Raw genomic sequence first — 20,813 nt, forward strand, 5'->3', positions numbered from 1 at the left:
TGCCCAAACACAAGGAACCCTTCGCTGGACAGCCTTGTACACATAGATAAACGTCTACCCCATCCCTCTCCTGCGACACACACCGCACTGAACTTCCTTCTGCACATTGGCACCCTCTACACATGACCCATAAGTGGAAACTCCTTTACACAAAAGAAAATTCCCACATGCAAACACACAAACCACATAACTAGATCACTTATTCCACACAGTCCAACAACCACCCACTGTCTTGCTAGTTTACACACACATTTCAGGAGCAGGACCAACACCACGTTAAACACAACCTGTGGGAACGAGGTAACCAGTTATTCCATCATGTTGCTGCCATACCTGAGCCGCACACGATCAGAAGGCGTTGCAGCCCGACGGCCAGTGCCGTAGTCTGGAACAAGACCATAGTCCAGATCCTCATAGCCCATGCTGCGTTGGTCATCCTCAAGCCCATAGTGGTCCGGGCGGAAGCGGGTTAGGTCTCCGTTGCTGCCTCCAACACGCACCTGTGGCTGGGGTCCATATGCGTTAGGGTGGCTTGGGGCCCTGTAGTTGTCCAGTGTGCGGTAGCCATCAACAGGGCGATATCGATCATCCATGCGAGCCATGCGGGAGAGGCTGCTGTAGTTGTTCTCGCTACCAGTGTCATAAGGGTTCCCGTAGCCATCATTATAGTGGTAGTTGCGTGGGACAGTGGCAGTACCCACAGGGCCCATGTATCCACCACCACCCTCGCCATTATTCGTGCGGAAGTTGCGGTCCAGGGTTTGAATGTAGCCACCAGGAAGTGCAGAGCCGTCTAAAGGGAGCCCATCAGGGCCCACCGGCACTTGAATTGTCCGCGTGGTAACTTTCTTGACGACCTTTTTTACCTAAGCATTGGAGATAAATCAAACTTGTAAGTTTCATTCTAAACAGCCCGGCTGATCCAGCACAGATTCCCAGGCAACTTCATCAATGCAGCCCCATCAGGACAAGCAGCCCCTTCGCTCTTTCACGGCAGAAACCTACAAACATCTCCCTCAATGCTTATTAATTGGAAACTGCAGTATCCCAGTCCTTAAAGTACTGGGACCAATTGGGACCTGCAGCCTCCTAGCCATCACAGTACTGGGACCAATCGGGACCTGCAGGCTCCTAGCCATCACAGTACTGGGACCAATCGGGACCTGCAGGCTCCTAGCCATCACAGTACTGAGACCAATCGGGACCTGCAGGCTCCTAGCCATCACAGTACTGGGACCAAAAGGGACCTGCAGGCTCCTAGCCATCACAGTACTGGGACCAATCGGGACCTGCAGCATCCTACCCATTACAATACTGGGACCAATCAGGACCTGCAGCCTCGCAGAACTGAGACCAAACAGGACTTGCAGCATCCCAGCTCTTACCGTACTGGGACCAATCAGGACCTGCAGCATCCCAGTCATCCCAGTACTGAGACCAATCAGGACCTGCAGTGAAACACTGATCGCCACAAATTGAGCTGCTTCTAGCTGTGTAGCTGCTACTGGAAACTCACAGCCCTTGCAACACACCTCTAGCCTAGCCTGCCCCCCCAAAAAACCATTAAAGGTCTGTCTGCCCTTCCATCTACTTTCTGTCCCCCTCTTACTGTGGTCTCTGTGCGACGCGTTGTGCCATCATCAGATGTTTCCACGGAGACGACAGACATGGCACCCTCTGGGTCTTCGTCAATAGTGTAGGTCTCCTCCACGATGTGGCCCGGGTCCTGCATTCTGGGAATGGTGCCGTAGATGCGGTCCTGAAAATGAACAGCAGACATTAGGAGAACGTAAATGGAGAAGCAATTCTATCACACGCAGAGGTTTAACACCAGCCCAACTATTCACTAAACCCAAGGCAGACACCCATCTCCAGCATGGATAGCTGAAGCCAGACAGTAAGAAAAAAGGTTAAGGAGGCACCGGTGCCGGGAGGAAGGGACGCGAGACGAGGCACCGGTGCCGGGAGGAAGGGACGCGAGACGAGGCACCGGTGCCGGGAGGAAGGGACGCGAGACGAGGCACCGGTGCCGGGAGGAAGGGACGCGAGACGAGGCACCGGTGCCGGGAGGAAGGGACGCGAGACGAGGCACCGGTGCCAGGAGGAAGGGACGCGAGACGAGGCACCGGTGCCAGGAGGAAGGGACGCGAGACGAGGCACCGGTGCCAGGAGGAAGGGACGCGAGACGAGGCACCGGTGCCAGGAGGAAGGGACGCGAGACGAGGCACCGGTGCCAGGAGGAAGGGACGCGAGACGAGGCACCGGTGCCAGGAGGAAGGGACGCGAGACGAGGCACCGGTGCCAGGAGGAAGGGACGCGAGACGAGGCACCGGTGCCAGGAGGAAGGGACGCGAGACGAGGCACCGGTGCCAGGAGGAAGGGACGCGAGACGAGGCACCGGTGCCAGGAGGAAGGGACGCGAGACGAGGCACCGGTGCCAGGAGGAAGGGACGCGAGACGAGGCACCGGTGCCAGGAGGAAGGGACGCGAGACGAGGCACCGGTGCCAGGAGGAAGGGACGCGAGACGAGGCACCGGTGCCAGGAGGAAGGGACGCGAGACGAGGCACCGGTGCCAGGAGGAAGGGACGCGAGACGAGGCACCGGTGCCAGGAGGAAGGGACGCGAGACGAGGCACCGGTGCCAGGAGGAAGGGACGCGAGACGAGGCACCGGTGCCAGGAGGAAGGGACGCGAGACGAGGCACCGGTGCCAGGAGGAAGGGACGCGAGACGAGGCACCGGTGCCAGGAGGAAGGGACGCGAGACGAGGCACCGGTGCCAGGAGGAAGGGACGCGAGACGAGGCACCGGTGCCAGGAGGAAGGGACGCGAGACGAGGCACCGGTGCCAGGAGGAAGGGACGCGAGACGAGGCACCGGTGCCAGGAGGAAGGGACGCGAGACGAGGCACCGGTGCCAGGAGGAAGGGACGCGAGACGAGGCACCGGTGCCAGGAGGAAGGGACGCGAGACGAGGCACCGGTGCCAGGAGGAAGGGACGCGAGACGAGGCACCGGTGCCAGGAGGAAGGGACGCGAGACGAGGCACCGGTGCCAGGAGGAAGGGACGCGAGACGAGGCACCGGTGCCAGGAGGAAGGGACGCGAGACGAGGCACCGGTGCCAGGAGGAAGGGACGCGAGACGAGGCACCGGTGCCAGGAGGAAGGGACGCGAGACGAGGCACCGGTGCCAGGAGGAAGGGACGCGAGACGAGGCACCGGTGCCAGGAGGAAGGGACGCGAGACGAGGCACCGGTGCCAGGAGGAAGGGACGCGAGACGAGGCACCGGTGCCAGGAGGAAGGGACGCGAGACGAGGCACCGGTGCCAGGAGGAAGGGACGCGAGACGAGGCACCGGTGCCAGGAGGAAGGGACGCGAGACTAGGCACCGGTGCCAGGAGGAAGGGACGCGAGACGAGGCACCGGTGCCAGGAGGAAGGGACGCGAGACGAGGGGACGAGACGAGGCATCAGTGCCAGAAAGAAGGGACGAGACGAGGCATCAGTGCCAGAAAGAAGGGACGAGACGAGGCATCAGTGCCAGAAAGAGATGCCGGGGCTCACCCTGAGCACCCCAGGGGCAGCTGCTTCACCGGTTTCCCATTCTTCTGCCACCTCCACTCCCACCTCATATATGCTCTGACTGGTTTCCATTATTCACAGCCAAGGAACGATGCAGTCATTACCCCCACACCACAAGCTCTCCTCAAGCCCCCTCAGACAATCTTGTGGAGTCATGGGGAGGCGGGGATGGATAGCAGGGAGCACAAACCAGGATGACACGGGGATTGCTGGAACAGACAGCAGGAACCACAAAGGAGAGGGACCTGGAGAAGGCAGAACTGGTCAGTGAGGACCATGAATAAGGGTGAGAGGGAGGGCAGGGGTAAATATTGGGGACCATTTAGCAGGGTGACACAGGGAACGGCGGGAGGACTAGAAAGGTTTGACAGTATTGAGGGGTATTTGAGAGACTGAGAAACAGAACTGTGAAGAATATGTGTGGGAGAGTGATTGAAGGCATGGGGAGGGCACAGGGCATGGGGGCCATAGAACTAGGAGGAAGGGTGAATGGAGTTCACAACACTGAGGGGAGGGTGACTGCGTTCTTAAGGCAGGAGCCTGTGGGTGAAAGGAGTGAGCCAAAATCCTGCAACTAGGGTAGAGAGGAAATGCCTCTTTGTAGGTCCACCCCCAGCTTTTTGAACAGATGCTTCTGTTTTTTTGACTCGGAGTGCACGGAGGCCGGCTAACCAGACCTTGGTGCCGGTGCCAGTGCCCCTACCCTTAAGTGTATGTTGCATTGACAAGAACCAACTGGAAATGGCCAACTTACCTGCAAATCCCTAGTAAATTGTACCGTTGTACCCAAGGCATGCAAGTTAGGTTACTCCAGAGCTCGCAGCACTGATTATGCCACCCTAGAGGCCCTTCAAGTAAAATGCATCCCCCAGTTCACCACTGCAGACTGGTAGAGCAGTCGTGCAATGCTAGCCCGACTGTGCTATTGAAAGCAATGACAAAAGCCACCATTTCCCCTGGACATGTGTGCAAGTCACTCCTAGGAGGCCTACAGAGCCCTGAAGGCAGAATGCGACAGGCAGGACATGTACTCTGCATGCCCTGATGGTTAAAACATAAAACTATTGGTTTACGAGGAAAGACTTGGTCGCCCAATTGGTGAGGACAGAGTTACACATTGAACCCCTCAGCTGTGGTAACTCTGGAATGGTGCGACCAAAGTGGGCACTCAAAGGTATCAAACAACTTATTCCATTAAGTCCAACTTTTATCTCAGGTCAAAAGTAATGCAACTTGTTCCAGTGTGCTGCTTTAGCAAAGCTGCCATTTTGTTGCCCTTAAAACTCCTGCGTCTTCCCGGGCACACATGGAGCCTGTACCACAAGATCGCTTTCTGCCCTCCTGGAAAGATGTGCCAGCGACTCACTAAGGAGAACGAGGGATTGCACGACAGGGAGGTGTTATGTGCCTCCCACAGGAAACCAATTGAGTGTTAGCCCCAAAAGGAAGGCTTCACAGGTGAAGCAGTCTTTGAAGAGCAGATGCATCCCGAGGGAGGAGGCTTGCCCTATGGTTGGGGTAGACAGGCTGGCATGGGGAGCAGAAATGGGAAACCAGCTGCCAAACCAGTTTCCCCAGGGGCATGTAGCCCTGAGGTAGTCACACTCCAGGGGTGGGCAAATGAGGTCTTAACACCGCAAGAGGGAGTGGGCAGAATGGTGCATTTTGGGGTAGCCAGAAGCCACACTCCACAGGAACTGGACACCAGGTGGGAGGGACCCTGTTAACCCATTGGCTTCCAACCACATCCTGCCCAGAGGGCACTTTGAGCATAGAGGACATCCCGGCACCCAGACCTCAGATCTCAACCAACTTGAAAGAGACTGTCCTGCTACACCGAGGGACTAGCATGGAGAGGCTGCACAGACAAAGATTGCATGTGCTGCACCGAGAGACTAGCATAAAGAAGCTGCACCGGCAAAGATTGCATGTGCTGCACCGAGAGACTAGCATAGAGAGGCTACACTGCCAAAGATTGCATGTGCTGCACCGAGAGACTAGCATAGAGAGGCTACACCAGCAAAGATTGCATGTGCTGCACCAGGTTACTAGCGAAGAAAGATTCTTTGCGTCCAGCGTCCTGTTCAAGGAGAAGCTGTTCAGAGTCCCATCAAGCCAAGAGACTGGCCTCCTGCTCGCAGCACAGGGACACAACAGCTGGGTTAAGTTGGTTTTCTAAAATCTTCAAGTCGCCACAACAACCGCCGTGCAGTACAGAGTAGCAAGACCCAACGTACAGAGTTGAACCAGAGTTCGCTGAGCTCAGGAGTGCTGCCGGGGAGTTGCTGGGACCCTCAGAAGTCGATCTATTGACCCAGGAAGGATAGGCCTATGGCCATGACAACAGCCAAAACCAGGGAGGACTTTGTAGGACATTGAACCTGCAGCGTGGATCCCCCTCACCATCTTTATGGATGAGGAATCACTGAAGTAAGACCCCCGTTGACTGAGTCGCACCCACAGCATCATTGGAGCACCTTCAGCATCCTTCATCCCTTGCATCAGGACCACTCCATAGCAATCCATGCAAAGGGAAAAACAAGTGCCTGGAAACTGCTAGAGGACTGCTTCTTCAGTCGAGGTAAATGTTTTTTAGGGACCTTGCTGATCGCCCTCCTTAACAGCTCGCTGCCAGAGTTAGACACCTACCCAAGTTTTCCTTGAAAACGTTTGTCAGCTTAGTTGAATTTGCCAAGGCTTCTTCGCTGTAGAGTGAGAACCCTTTCAATAGACCGTTGTAAAATCCATACCTCGGGAAAACTCTGGTGGGTCTTTTCATTCTAGTGTCTAAACACTTCTAAAAATAGTCTATTTTTATAAATTGGTGTCGGATTAGAGTGTCGTGTCAACTGCAATCGTTTGGGAGCTCTTCAAATGCTTCACACTAGTTCTGTGTGCGCCTTGATGCTCAGTGCCACAGCTACCCAGGGTTGAGTGGAGGGTTTTCCAGACAAAATCTACTCGTCCTAAAGGGGTACACGGGGAGGTCCTACAACCACACTATATAAAAAACACCCCATTTCCTCCTAGTATTTATTCAGACGAGTAGTTCCAGCCAGAGGTTCCCTGTGGAGCTCAAAAACACTTATTAAAAGGATGCGCCTTGGTGCATCTCACCGGTATGGCTCCTGGAAAACCTTGGTGCAGCAAATACCCCCTGAGAAGTCACAAGTGCTGAAGCAATAATCAGAGACGTGTAACACAGGGGAAGGTCTGGGCTGCTTATTCTAACCTTACAACGACAACCAGGATTTTTAGGCTGCAGAGTGAGTGGCAAGTTCCCCTTTATAAGAGAACAGTGGTGTGTCCTTACAGCTGCACCTTTTCACCCCATGAAACCAAAGCGGAACAGAGCTTAGCAGGACCTTGGACCTGCCAGGGAATTCCATCGATGGAGGGCCGCTGGTCCAGAGTCTGACTGGACCTCTCGGATCTCACCACCCAAGTCGGCTTATTTCAATGGGTAACTGGTTCATATTTTATGTCCTCTGCAGAGGTTTCTAGTACAGCTAGATACATAGGCATCAGATACAAGGCTTTGCCATCTCTAGTATTTGTCAGAGCCGGGTCTGGTGACTTAGTGGACTTATGCGCCCCCTGTAGGGGCCTGTGTTTGATCTCATGGTACAGGTTCTAAACCTGGCAGGTCCACTCAGCCTTCTATGGTCGATAAAATCAGGACCATTGAGATGGGAAACAATAAACAGCCAAGAGGTACTTCTGGGTAAAAGTGCGCTTTACAAATACATGTTCTATTAATATTCTACTTTTAAATAATGTACACTGCAGAACCGCCACCGGCATGACCGCTACATATCCCGGTTGTACAATAATTTGGAACATCACCTAAAACGGTTATTGTTTTCCCATAGCAGTATATACTTTAGGAAGGAAATTCAAAGAAAATACTGTACAATGTGTGCTGCAGCTGCATTTTTGACACCAGACTGACATACAGAAAGACCATTTTAAAAATGAATACAGACATTTTCCAATAAAGTTCTATTTAGAAATCGCGATCGGGCCTTTGAAAATGTGAAAACGTGGACAGATGGGCAGCAATCTAAAACCTTCCACCACAAGAGGGCAGACCCAAGACCATCTAAAGCCTGCCACCATCAGAGGGCAGGATAGGACCATCTAAACCCTTCCACCACTAGGGGTCAGCCCATGACCAGCTAAACCTTCTTACAACCAGCAGGCAGGACAGGACCATCTAAACCCTTCCACCACCAGAGGGCAGACCAAGAGCATCTAAACCTTTCTACCACCGGAGGGCAGAACAGGACCATGTAAACCCTTCCACCAGCGGGCAGGACAGGGCCATCTAAACCCTTCCACCACTAGGGGTCAGCCCATGATCAGCTAAACCTTCTTACAACCAGCAGGCAGGACAGGACCATCTAAACCCTTCCACCACCAGAGGGCAGACCAAGAGCATCTAAACCCTTCCACCACCAGAGGGCAGAACAGAACCACCTACACTCTTGGGTAGGACAGGACCATCTAAACTCTTGCACCACCAGAAGGCAGGACAGGACCATCTAAACACTTCCACCACCAGGGGCAGCTAATCACCATCTGAACCCTTCCACCACCAGAGGGCAGACCAGAACCATCTAAACCCTTGGGGCAGGACAGAACCATCTAAACCCTTCCACCACCAGAGGGCAGACCAAGAACATCAAAATCCTTCCACCACCAGAGTGCAGGACAGAACCATGTAAACCCTTCCACCACTAGAGGTCAGCCAAGGACCAGCTAAACCTTCCTACAACCAGCAGACAGGACAGGACCATCTAAACCCTCCCACCACCAGAGGGCAGACCTAGACCATCTAAACCCTTCCACCACCCGGGGGCAGACTAAACCCATCTAAACCCTTCGACCACCAGAGGGCAGAACAGAACCATCCAAACCCTTGGACAGAACCATCTAACCCTTCCACTACCAGAGGGCAGAAAAGGACCATCTAAACCCTGCAACCACCAGAGAGCAGACCAACACCAGAGGGCAGACCAAGAACATCTAAAGCCTGCCACCACCAGAAGGAAGGACAGAACCATCTAAACCCTTCCACCACCAGGGGTCAGCCCAGGACCAGCTAAACCTTCCTACAACCAGCAGGCAGGACAGGACCATCTAAACCCTTTCACCACAAGAGGGAAGACCAAGGTCATCTAAACCCTTTCACCACCAGAGGGCAGGACAGGACCATCTAAACCCTTCCACCACCTGAGGGCAGACCACGAACATCTAAACCCTTCCACCACCTGAGGGCAGACCACGAACATCTAAACCATGCCACCACCAGAGGGCAGGACAGAATCATCAAAACCCTTCCACCACCAGAGGGCAGTCCAAGACCATCAAATGCCTTCCACCACCAGAGGGCAGAACAGAACCATCTAAACCCTTGGGGCAGGACAGAACCATCCAAACCCTTCCACCACTAAAGGACAGACCAGGACCATGTAAACCCTTCCACTACCAGAGGGCAGAAAAGGACCATCTAAACCCTGCAGCCACCAGAGGGCAGGACACGACCACCTAAACCCAGCCACCACCAGAGGCCAGGACAGGGCCATCTAAACTCTTCGACCACCAGGGGGCAGACTGATAACATCTAAACCCTTCCACCACTAAAGGTTAGACCAAGAACATCTAAACCTTGCCACCACCAGAGGGCAGGACAGACCCATCTAAACCCTGCCACCACCAGAGGGCAGACCAGGATCATCTAAACCCTACCACCACCAGAGGGCAGGATCATCTAAACCCTTCCACCACCAGAGGGCAGGACAGGACCATCTAACCCCTTCCACCACAGGGGTCAGCCCATCACCAGCTAAACCATTCCACTACCAGAGGGCAAGACAGGACCATCTAAACCCTGTCACCACCACCAGAGGACAGGACCATCTAAACCCTTACACCACAAAAGGGTGGAGCAGGACCATCTAAACCCTTCCACCACCAGGGGGCAGGAGGGGACCATCTAAACCTGTATTATTCTTGCATGATATTTTATTCTCTGTTTCTCTGTCCTTGCTGCTCAGCCTGAGTGTGTCTCTTAAATATGGAATGTTGGTGAGTGGACCTCGAGTAGAATGCCTGGGTGATGAGGAGTGACAGTTGGTGAGAGGGGCTGAGCAGCTAGCAGGTTGCTCCTGGTAGGGCCGTTTAGGACGACTACTTACTACCTGTTAACTTACCTAAATAAACCTACTTGGTTTACAACATACCAGCGTGTCATCATTACTACATTAATTTTGGTGCAGAGTTGGAGACCTCTCCACGCACTACAAGTGGTACAAGTAGCCTGAAGAAACTGGATGACTTCCACAACATGTTGGGAAGGAGCTACAACAAGGAAAAGAGGACGGGTGCAGACTACAGCAACAGGATGCAAAAAGGAGGTGCCACAAGATGAGACAGAAACTGAAGCAGTCACAAAGGGAACAAATGAAACAGAAACAGGTACAATGACAGCGCACTGTACAGCCCCACCAGTGTCCATTACAATGGACAGCCCCCACACAAGTGTGCTGTAACCGGTCTTAAGTGGCAACTACAACAAGATCTGCGCCTACAAGTACAGTAAGCAGTTTCTTTGGCTTCATGGATACTGCGCAGAGTGAACCTTCATGTACTGTAAGCATCTTCAGTTATCACATGGACGCTACGCATTGTGCGATTACCATGCACCTTTTGACCCCTAAAAGATCCACAATTTTCTTGTGTGCGCACCATTTGGAAGAGCCTGCACTTTACTTGCTCATTACATGTGGGGTTTATAGACTTATTTTTACCTACACTGCAGCGCTGGTCCCTGTACACTGGGACTGGCACAGAGACATTATTGGCCACAGACAGAAACACATGGACATTTTGGTGGTAATCTACAGGAGGCTGGAGGTGTTTTCAAGCAGTGTCTGGATGAATTTGAACAGGTCTCAAGAGGTATTTGCGGGCAAACAGCGGCGGTGTCAACCAGCATTGCCATCCGAACGTGTGTTCCAGAAGAGAGAAGCAACTGGTAGTGTCAGTGTGTGGACAAGCACTGAGTTTTACACAAAGTACATGTTGCACTATCTTGGTTATGGTGCCTGTCTGCAGTCTATTTATAGTAGTTTACTTTAATTCGTGCCAGCAGGTTTGTCTACCAAAGGAACTGTCAAGGACATCAAGTATGCCGTTCCTGCCACTTTGTGAGAACACCATTGTGGGGCATTTTTCTTCCGCTGCGGTTGCAGTTTTAGTCGGTAACGCATGGGAGTCAAGTGAGGTAAGACAATTTGCCTTTGTTGGACTATGCTGAGACTTCATTGGCTTCAGCGCTACCCAAACGCCATTATCGAATTTAAAATAAATAATTAAAGAACTTCGCGTGAGGGAAGTGTTGCACGCGCTTACCTCAGTCCAGTTTGTTGCGTGCAGTCTCCTCTGCCTGTGGCCCGCGTAATCTACAGAGTCTTCACAGTGAAACATACTTCACCTCTGTTACAGCACTGCTTTTAGACGTTTTGTGGCACACTATTGCCGTGAGCTACCCGGCACGGCGTGACAGCGTGCTGCCATCTTGGGGCTATAGCAAGCAGGCAGGTTTGAAATGTACCGAGCAGCGGCCGCCAATCATGTTCTATTATGGGCAATACAGTTATTTTTTCAGTGTTGAAGTTCAGCGTGTATGTCGCGCTGTGAAGATCGGCTGGTGTTGTGGCGCTTTGAAGTTACAGGTACTTTCTCTTTTCCACCACTTTTGCGTGTCAATAACTGAGAACTGGGTTCAGTCTTGAGTTCTAAGTTTTCTTTTTGGAGTTACATTTGAATGGAGTGTTTACATGAGCATTTACCACTGGATGGAACACGTTTACAGGAAGATTTTCGTCTGGATCGTTTCAGCTAACCTGCAGTTGTGTCTATGGTGACTGTGGAAGGAACCCGTTTCCTTTTTCGCAGTCTATAATTGCTACGTCTACAAATTATTTGGTTTCCAAACTACAGGTTACAGTTGGGAGTGCTTAAGTTAATAGTGTGACCAGTTTCTTGCCACTCGTGTGAGAGATCGCTCACCAGCATGGTTACATTTGACTGACAATAGAATGTGAACAGTCGTTTAGAATGTGTACACTTTACAGTATCTTTACTGTTTTAGTGTTGCCACAGTCTATCCTATTTTGTGGAAAGTATTTAAATTTTTGTACCCTTACTGGAGGGTTGTTGTCTTTTCAATTTTGTATTCCTTACATTGGGATAGGATGGAGTTTATTTCCATATTCACATTTTGTAGTACGGCACCCTTACATGAGGGTGGGTTCGAAGGGTTGTTAAGTCTCACCTGAGCCAGCGCTTTAGCGCTGCGCTCGCGAGAGCTTTTGTAAACGGGGGATTTGGAAGTGCAAACCAGTGCTTTCAGGCCGCCAACTACAGTGCATGTGCGCCGGGCGCGCGCACCATTTGGCAGCCTGCGTGATCATTTTGCGGCCGCTTTGATGTTCTCAGTGGCCGCGCGGCCACTGAACATCAAAGCGGCCGCGAAATGAATACTTTCACTTTAGCGCCCGCTTTGATGTTTGATCGCGATCGCGTGTATGCTCGATCCCAAAAAGTGCGACATAGTTTCATCTCGGTGAGACCGGTTTCTCCAGACCAGCAGGTTACAAAACTTCACCTTTAATTATATCCACATGTGTTTTCCCTGCATAGCGGTGACAACGACATCAAGCCAGCGCCAAATTTGGCAGGCAGTCGCCGCCTCCACACAACAAAAACCTCAAAAATGTCCCTCGAGCATGCAAACATGACGACGTGCCTTGAGCGCGCAATCCTGAATCGCCTGCCCGGCCACGGATGACTCACCTCACGCGGTCGCGAGATGCGTTACCTGAAGCACGCGGTTTCGGGATGCTGCAACAGTCAGGTCTGGTGTCAACACGAGGGATTAAGAGATATCAGATGACTGATTTAGAGCATCTTATCGCCAATGATTCATGAAGGATTCTAATATTCAAATTCTGTGAGCGCGCGAGGACGTACATCCAGATGCTGTCATTTCAGACACGCTGGTCCTACAACAAAGTAAGGTATTTGACAACGACTGGGTGTGGCCCGTGTAACACCAGTGTATTGATCTAAGGAAGATGAAGGTCTGAATGGTTCTGCTGTGATCCGAACCTGTGACAACAGGGGGGCAAACCATGAATTTTTTTTAAAGAATGTGTTTGTTCACTGTGCCAACGCTTTAGCGGGGAGCGGATGTGGCCTAATGGCAAGAGCGGTCGACCTCCAAGCTGCGGAACCGGGTTCCTGTCTCGACAATGACGCTCAGCCTCCCCTAATCTCTCCGCGTCTCACGAAAAAATGTGTTTGTCTGTAACGGAACTGGTGCTCATGTGAACTTGATATGTTCGGGCTGGGTTCACACTATATAAAACTCCAAAAACAAAAAAAAAATAAAGTTTGACCCTTCTGAAGCAATACATACACCCAGAGGCATTGAGCACCTGTACATTCTTTATAAGTTATAACAAGTGTTGACACTCTTTGGCAGATGTATTCTACATTGAAGAAGACCCAAGGACACGATCACAACACAAGGGACAGATTTATCAATGGAATGTCTGTGCAATGTCCAAAAAAGTGATACAAAACGGGGGCAACGTCTTGAATTGGGATTTACTTTCTCGAAAGAAGCCCCAAAGTAAATCTTTGCGCTTTGTTTTAAGGGGGCGTACCATGGGGGGCCCATGTTTTTTTGTCTCAGAGCCCTACCTACTACAAGCATTGGCATAGCCAATAGGTCTCGCCTTTGGGACCTTATAAGTGTTTAGCCACGCAACACTTTGTTATTGTACTGCATAACTAAATACTTATAAGGTCCCAAAGGCGAGACCTATTGGCTATGCCCATGCTTGTTTTTCCCTTTTTGACTTGTTGCAAGGAGACATTTTCCTTGCGTGCGTAAGACACCTTGTGCCACACTTTTTTTTGTTTGATGCAGGGGTGGGTTCCCTGTGTGCCCTAAGACACCTTGTGCCAATCATTTATTTGGTTTGTTGTAGGGGTGGTTCACTGTATGCAAGACACCTTGTGCCGCACGTTATTTCCCCTGTGTGCGTAATATTACTTTTGTCGCACGTTTTGTTTGTGGAAGGTTTAGACCTGGTATGCCTCCTTACAAGGAGAGCACATACATTTTTTCCACGTTGTCCCTTGTAGATGGTGGGGGCAGGACATTGGGTTTTTAGTCTCTAGTCCACATGATTTAATTCTCCTCACGGAGAGCACATACGGTTGTCCCTTGTTAAAGTTGGGGCCCGGACATTGGGTTTTAGTCCCTTTAGTTCTCATGACTGGTCTCTCTACATGAGACCACGTGTGTTACATTGTTGACCCTTGGTTATGTTGGGGGCAGGATATTGGGTTTTAGTTCCTTTATTCCACATGACATTTTGATCTATATTTATTTTCTGTGTTTGAGGAGGGGGATGGGTATTGTATTTTGTATCCATCTTTCCTTCTTGTCTTTGGTTCCTTTTCCTCTCGTGGTGCGGTGTTCCCATCATCCCTGGGTCTGGGCTTTTGACTGTTTTAAATAGTTCATTTCCACTTTTATGACGTGGGCTTTGTTCCTTTCATCTTTGGGTTGTGGACTATTTATTATTGCTGTATTTTTACGTTTACAGTTTAATGTATTGGTTTCGTTAATTCTTCTGTTCAAAAGGGAAGGGATATGTAGTATTCTTGCATGATGTTTTATTCCCTATATTTCTCTGCTCTAGCTGCTCAGCCTGCATGTGTGGGTCTTCTGTATGGAATGTTGGTGAGTGGACCTTGAGTAGAATGCCTGGGTCTCGAAGAGTGATGACAATTGGTGAGAGGTGCTGAGCAGCTAGCAGGCTGCTCCTGGTGGGGCTGTTTATGAAGACTTGTTGAAGACTTTTACTACCCGTTAACTTACCCGAATAAACCTACTTGGTTTACAACATACCAGCGTGCCATCATTACTACAAAACCCTTCCACCAGAGGGCAAGACAGGACTAGACCATCTAACCACTTCCACCACTAGGGGGCGGGCCAGGACAATCTAAACCCTCCACCACTAGGGGGCAGGCCAGGACCATCTAAACCCTCGCACCATCAGGAGTCAGTCCATCATCACCTAAACCCTTCCACCACGAGAGGGCAGACCAGGCCCTTCTAAACGCTCGCACCATCAGGAGTCAGCCCATCATCTAAACCTTCCACCACTAGGGGGCAGGGCAGGACCATCTAAACCCTCGCACCATCAGGAGTCAGCCCATCATCACCTAAACCCTTCCACCACGAGAGGGCAGACCAGGCCCTTCTAAAGCAGGCTTCTCCAATGAGTAGCACGTGAGCTACTGTTAGCTCTCCTGTGTGCAGTCCAGCCTCCTAAATTTGATATATAGATAGATATATATATATATATATATATATATATATATATATATATATATTTATATTATTTTTTTCCACTGAAAAAACCATAGGTTTCAGGGACGTTCTAGTTGGACATTTCCCTCGTACAAAACCCGTGAAATTCCCCCGTTATAGTTAGTTCAGCTAACTATAACTGGCGCGCCTGCAATGCAGTGCAGATGACATCACATATTACATCACTAATGACATCTCAAATGACATCACTGATGACATCATCCAGTGAATGTGTGCTTTTCTGAAAATTAAATAGGTTTTATATATGTATATCTCAAGGTCGATGGAAGAATAAATGGGTATACAAGTGTCTATATGGATGATTTTGTTTTGTAAAATTGATTGTATAACTGACTGATTAAGTGCATCTTAGTGAATACATAGGTTAGTGAGTAATGTTTAAATATATAAATATCTATCAGTCTCTCACTTTGTGCATAAGTGGCTGCATGGGTTGGGGAGTAGCTACAGGAGTGTCTATATAGGTTATTAGTTGGTTTTTGAGTATCAGTATAAGTGTCTGATGTCTGTATGAATCGGTGGGGGGTATTACGTAGTGCATAGATGCATGAATGAGTGACTGTATGTGTTGAAGACAGCATGAGTGCAGGACTGTATGGGTGGATGAGTGTGTGTATAGGTGTGTTAGTGAGTGAATGACTGTCTCAATCGTGTCTTTATGGGCAACTACATACGTTTTAAACTAGTATATGTGAGTGTTGTTGTATATAAATGAGTATATGTGAGAGTGAGAGATTGGAAGAGTTCCTGTATAAATTAGTATGCGTTTCTATAAGTGATTGCGTAAGAGAGTAAGTATGTGCAAGTTTCTGTAGAAGCAAGTGTGGTGGTGTGTGTATAACTATATATGCAAGTAAATTTATGTTTGATACTTTGTTTGCATGTGTGACTGTGAGTAACTATGGATGAGTGTCTGTGTGTAACCGGATGTATAGGTGTAAGAGTACATATGATGAGTGACTACATGTATGAGTGACTGTATAGGACTGTTGGTGAACGAGTGGATGTGTGTAGATCTTGGAATTACTGAATAAGTGTGTTGTAACTGGTATTGGTATGTCCATTGTTCTGAAAATGTTAGTTTCTATTTTTGAATGTGTATCAAAGGTTATATTAGGGTGAGAGGAGGTCTGCCACTATCACTAGGATGATATCATCAGTGATGTCATGAGTGATGTCACTGACCATGTCATGAGTGATGTAATATGTGACGTCATCAGCAGTCCATTGCGGGCGCGCGAGTTATAGTTAGCTGAACTAACTAGAACGAGGGAATTTCACGGGTTTTTTACGAGGCAAATGTCCAACTAACTAGAACGCCCCTGAAACCTATGGTTTTTTTCAGTGAATTTCAAAGTATTTTTAAATGTTAATTTGTAATTATAACGTGCCTGAAACCTATGGTTTTTTAAGTGAATTTCTAAGTTTCCAACTATGCCTATAGAGATAGGACATGTGAAGAAAGAAGAAAAAACGCACAGAAAGAAGCAAACGAAATGCAGAAAGAAGCAACAGAAGTCCTCAAAGACTAAGAAAAGTTCAGGAAGAAGCAATACGTGTGCAGAAAGAACCAACAGAGAAGCAGAAGAGGCCTTGTTACAAAATCATCCTGTGCCCACAACTTTTTCAGACGGGTACTGGTGTTGACTGACTAACCAGGCCTAGAGCCAGTGCTATGCTAAAAGACACTTAGAATGCAGTGAAAACACCTACATACACTAGGGAACACTATGCGTTGGGGCACCCCTGTGATTAACATGACCTTCTCTGTAAGCCCCTAGTACATAATAGGGCAAGGGATTAAAACTACTTAAAACGCGCCCCGAGGTGCGTTTGCACACTGGTGAAGGGGGGGAGGTGACGTGTACAAACACGCACCATGGCGCATTTTAAGTTAGGGGATAAAGTCCCCTTGAATCCTGAGGGTCCTGGGGTTCAAGTCACCCACTACATACCTCCAGTAAGCGCCACAGAGCTGCGTTGCAGAGAGGCTCTCAGTACAAATAACCCTTCCACAGCCAGGGTTCAGAAAACCATCTAAATCTTTGATGGGCATGTTTGTGAACCAACACCTGTAGACGCAGCTGCTTCTATGTACAGTGTCACCTTCAGGCTACCAGACCCTGGCTTATATATCCAGGCGATCCTGTTCTCCAGACCCTGGCCTGGCTTCTAGGTGCAGGCCCACCAGACTCCACTGTGTAACGTGAGGTGGCTAATTGAGAGACCGCCCTCTTCTCCCTTCCAGACAGGCATAGCAGGAAGGGCTGGGAAGGTGACATGTAAGATAAAGATTGCAGCACGGACGTGCAGGCAGAAGACATGGTTAAAAGGAGAAAAAAAGAAACGCTTCAAGAGACGAGGAGAATGAGGAAGGGATGGGCTGGGTGCTGGTCAGGGGGGGGAGGAGATCAACTCAAGAGAGAACGAGCAGGAAAGGTAGATTTATGGTGCAGGAGGAGGTTGAAAGGAAGAGCTGATGGTAGGAGGATGAGAAAGAACTTCACAGTACTCCCCAGTCAGAATCTTACATAAAGCAGAGCCGAGCGGGAGATTCTACGGATTCAGCCCTTAATACGAGCAAATCCGAAAGCTCAGGATTACATCTTTCCCAGGAAAAATCATTCCAAATGTGTATTGTCTACACACATTTCCCCAGAAAAAGCAGGCAAATAAATGTGTAGAGAAAAAGCAAGAGGCAGTAACGGGGGAAAAAAACACTACTGCAATTCCTGCGGTTGTTATTTTTTAGACCTCCAACTATATTGAAGCAGCGCATCCAGAAAAAAAAAAGGACACCCGAGGTGGCAGGGGCTCTGGGAACGGTGGAACCACAGCAAGGGACCTAGGCAGCTTGTAAGGATGGGGAGGAGGAGCCACGGAGAGGAGTAAGGCTGAGTGGAGGGTGGGCGAGGTAGCACAATGGGGGAGGAGACGCAAAAAGGACGAAGGAAATTAACTGCCAAGTGGGGGAGGTGGAGTGAGAGGAGTTCGTGAATGGCGGAGTTTTCTTACATTATGGAGATCTGTAGAAAGCACCATCACTCGGGGCGTATCCTGGCACCAAGTTTGACTAACCAAACCTAGGCCCAGGTGGGACTACTCTAAAAGCCAGGTCTTCAGTTTTTTGTGGAAATCAAGAAGTGAGGAGGAGGCTCTATTGTGTAGAGTCTGGTCGTTCTGCGCTTTCAGAGCGATGTAGGAGAAGCCTCGACCGCTGGATCGAATTTTCTGCATTTGTGGTTTTGTGCAGGTAGGAGTCTGGACGGTATGTGAAAGCAGGTAAGATTGTTGAGAAACGCTGGGCCAGTGTTATGTATACCCTTAAAAGTGTGGGTGAGGAGTTTGAATTGTGCTTGTTTGAGAATGGGGAGCCATTGAAGCTCCTTCAGCTGTAGTGTGAGGTGACACGAGTGCAGCGCGTGAGGTTGAAAGTGATTTTGGTTGCCAAGACTGAAGAAATAAAGGTGCTGAGGGGTGGTCGGGCACACTTCGTTTTGTGGAAAGGATGGTGAGAGGTGGAGGGAAGAGGTTGAGTTGAGAGTAAGGGAGGCAAACAGCATTCTAGGAATCTGGCAGAAATAGTCACTCCAAGTAATATAAAACAAGCATTTGCAATGCAATAGATCTCACATTGGTGAAACTTTGAGCAACTGGCGCTGCAAAGTCTATTTTATTTTTTTAAAATATCCCAGCAGTAGCATACGCAATAATAAAAGAAATTTCATGACTGAAGTAAAGAGTGCAGTGTCAGAGGTTACTAGTTATCCCTGTGGAGTTGTAAAGGGACCTCTACTAGCCACATAAGGTACTACTCCCTTAATGGAATGATAAAGAGAAAGATTGCTTTAGAGTTTACGTTTTCATTTGTTTTTATTGAAGTTCAGAGGGACACCTAGCCTGTGAAGCTGCACCCTTTCCTTGAGATCCAATATTGGGAATAGAATTACGTGCCACAAATGCTATTAAAGGAAAATAAGTAGATAATTAATGGCCTGCATCCAACATGTTCAAGGTGAAGAAATTTAAAGTGAGTATTAAGAAGTGACATTTTTTGTGTGTGTTTTTTTTAGCCTTCGCATTGTGGTGTGCTTTAATCTTATACGTGTAAAGCTAAAGCGTGCTGCCCCTTTAATGCCTAAACAGTGAATAAATAAAGGCAGGCAGCCGTAATGTTGAAAGGTAAAAGCAACAATTTAAAGGTGGACGCCCGCCTTTTCTTTGTATTTATTTGCTTTATTAGCATATGCAGCACACCGCGCTTTAGCTTCAGATATTTAAGAGCTAAATCGGGGAATGCCACGATTGCTACTAAAATAAATAAAAAGAACAGAAACGCAGCGCCCGCCTGCCTTTTTTCTATTTACATTTGTAGCAATCGCGGAGCGCCGCACTTTTAGATTTAAACTAGGGAAGCTTAAGCACGGCATGCCGCAAATGCTAATAAAGTAAATAAATAGCAAACAAATGCTTTACTTTGTAAATTTTACAGTAAAGCAGACATTTAAAAAAATACCTCATCTGCAGCATCATGGGTCGCAGAAGCGGGATAACATGTTAGGTCTCGTACAGCAACTACAAACCTGAGTGGGTTGCAAAAGCCGGACAGCATGTCATGCCTGTTTCAGCAAGACCGTAATTAACTAAATAGTGCTCACTAACCGATAATGTAATCTAGAGAGTAAGGACATGTCCTAGTGGGAGATCGCAAAAGAGGGAGGTACTAAGGAGGGACTACTAAGCCTACTGACAAATCAACAGCCACCATTTACAAAGGACTGTAGGAGGAGCCACTTGAAAAGATGGGCCGAAAATGGGTAGAGCTTGAAGTCCATACCCGAATACAGAATGTCTCGAAGAGACAGCGCAAGCGCTGCCTAGGCGAGACCTAAAAACCGCACAAGTCGACCAGCGGGAACTACTGCAAACAGGGATTTATGTGGTTATACAAACATTTAGAAAAGGCAGTCATTTACTAAAACCGTAGTGAGTGTCAACTATATGGCGGACATGGATCCGGATGGGTGGAGAGAAAGCTTCTGTAAAAGAGGTAAATCTAGTCTTGCCATAGGGTTCAACTAAGAATGCTTTTTGTACCTCTGCATCGGAGGGGTCCACCTACCGCACGGAGAGTACAACAGCTTGTCTATGTAAGAGGCACACGTACTAGGTGGGTTAAGGACTAATATTTGTTGTAGATGTGCAGGATTTGAAGAGGACATAGGAGGGATTGCTGTTAAAGAGGAAACATACCTGGGCTTTGGTTCTGGAGAGCGAAGCAACTAGTCAATGTTTCATCTAACCAGTCACAAGTCAAAGCAAGAGGAACCCACCTGCCTCCAAGGCACCTCAACATGGCTTCACATGAATGGATGTGAGGTGCTCAAATCCAGATATGGAGTGGTGCCTCAACATGGCCTCCCATGGTGGGGAGGTCCACTTTGTTCACACCTAGACGACATGGAGGGCCAACAGAGGCAACATCTGCGTAGAAGTTCACCTCAAAGTGCCAGTAAGGGTGGCTTCTTTTACAACACTCGCGATGACAAGTGAATCCTGGTCATTGTGAAAATGAAAACAAGTTACTTACCTGTAACTTTGGTTCCCCAGTATTGGTAACTTTCATAGATTCTCATGCTTTGTATCATTCCCCGTCGTCGGAATGGGAGCCTCGGTAACAAAAATATATATATATATATATATATATATATATATACATATACACATACACATACGTAGAACCATAGAAACAAAA

The 20,813-nt window shown here is 49.1% G+C and overlaps 1 protein-coding gene across 14 annotated transcripts in view; it reads right to left on the bottom strand.

The window, feature by feature from the left end:
* CTNND1 (catenin delta 1) overlaps window positions 1–20,813 on the bottom strand; it is a 291,114-nt gene that overhangs the window by 98,988 nt on the left and 171,313 nt on the right. For all 14 annotated transcript variants that reach the window (XM_085651383.1, XM_085651377.1, XM_085651378.1 and 11 more), the window contains 2 exons: window positions 1,610–1,759; window positions 334–866 (listed from right to left, as the gene is read on the bottom strand). In XM_085651383.1, coding sequence (XP_085507509.1) covers window positions 334–866; window positions 1,610–1,759 — 683 coding nt within the window. The remainder of the gene's footprint in view (window positions 1–333; window positions 867–1,609; window positions 1,760–20,813) is intronic.

This window comes from Triturus cristatus, chromosome 4_1 (genome assembly GCF_964204655.1).
Source record: "Triturus cristatus chromosome 4_1, aTriCri1.1, whole genome shotgun sequence".
Lineage (NCBI taxonomy): Eukaryota > Metazoa > Chordata > Amphibia > Caudata > Salamandridae > Triturus > Triturus cristatus.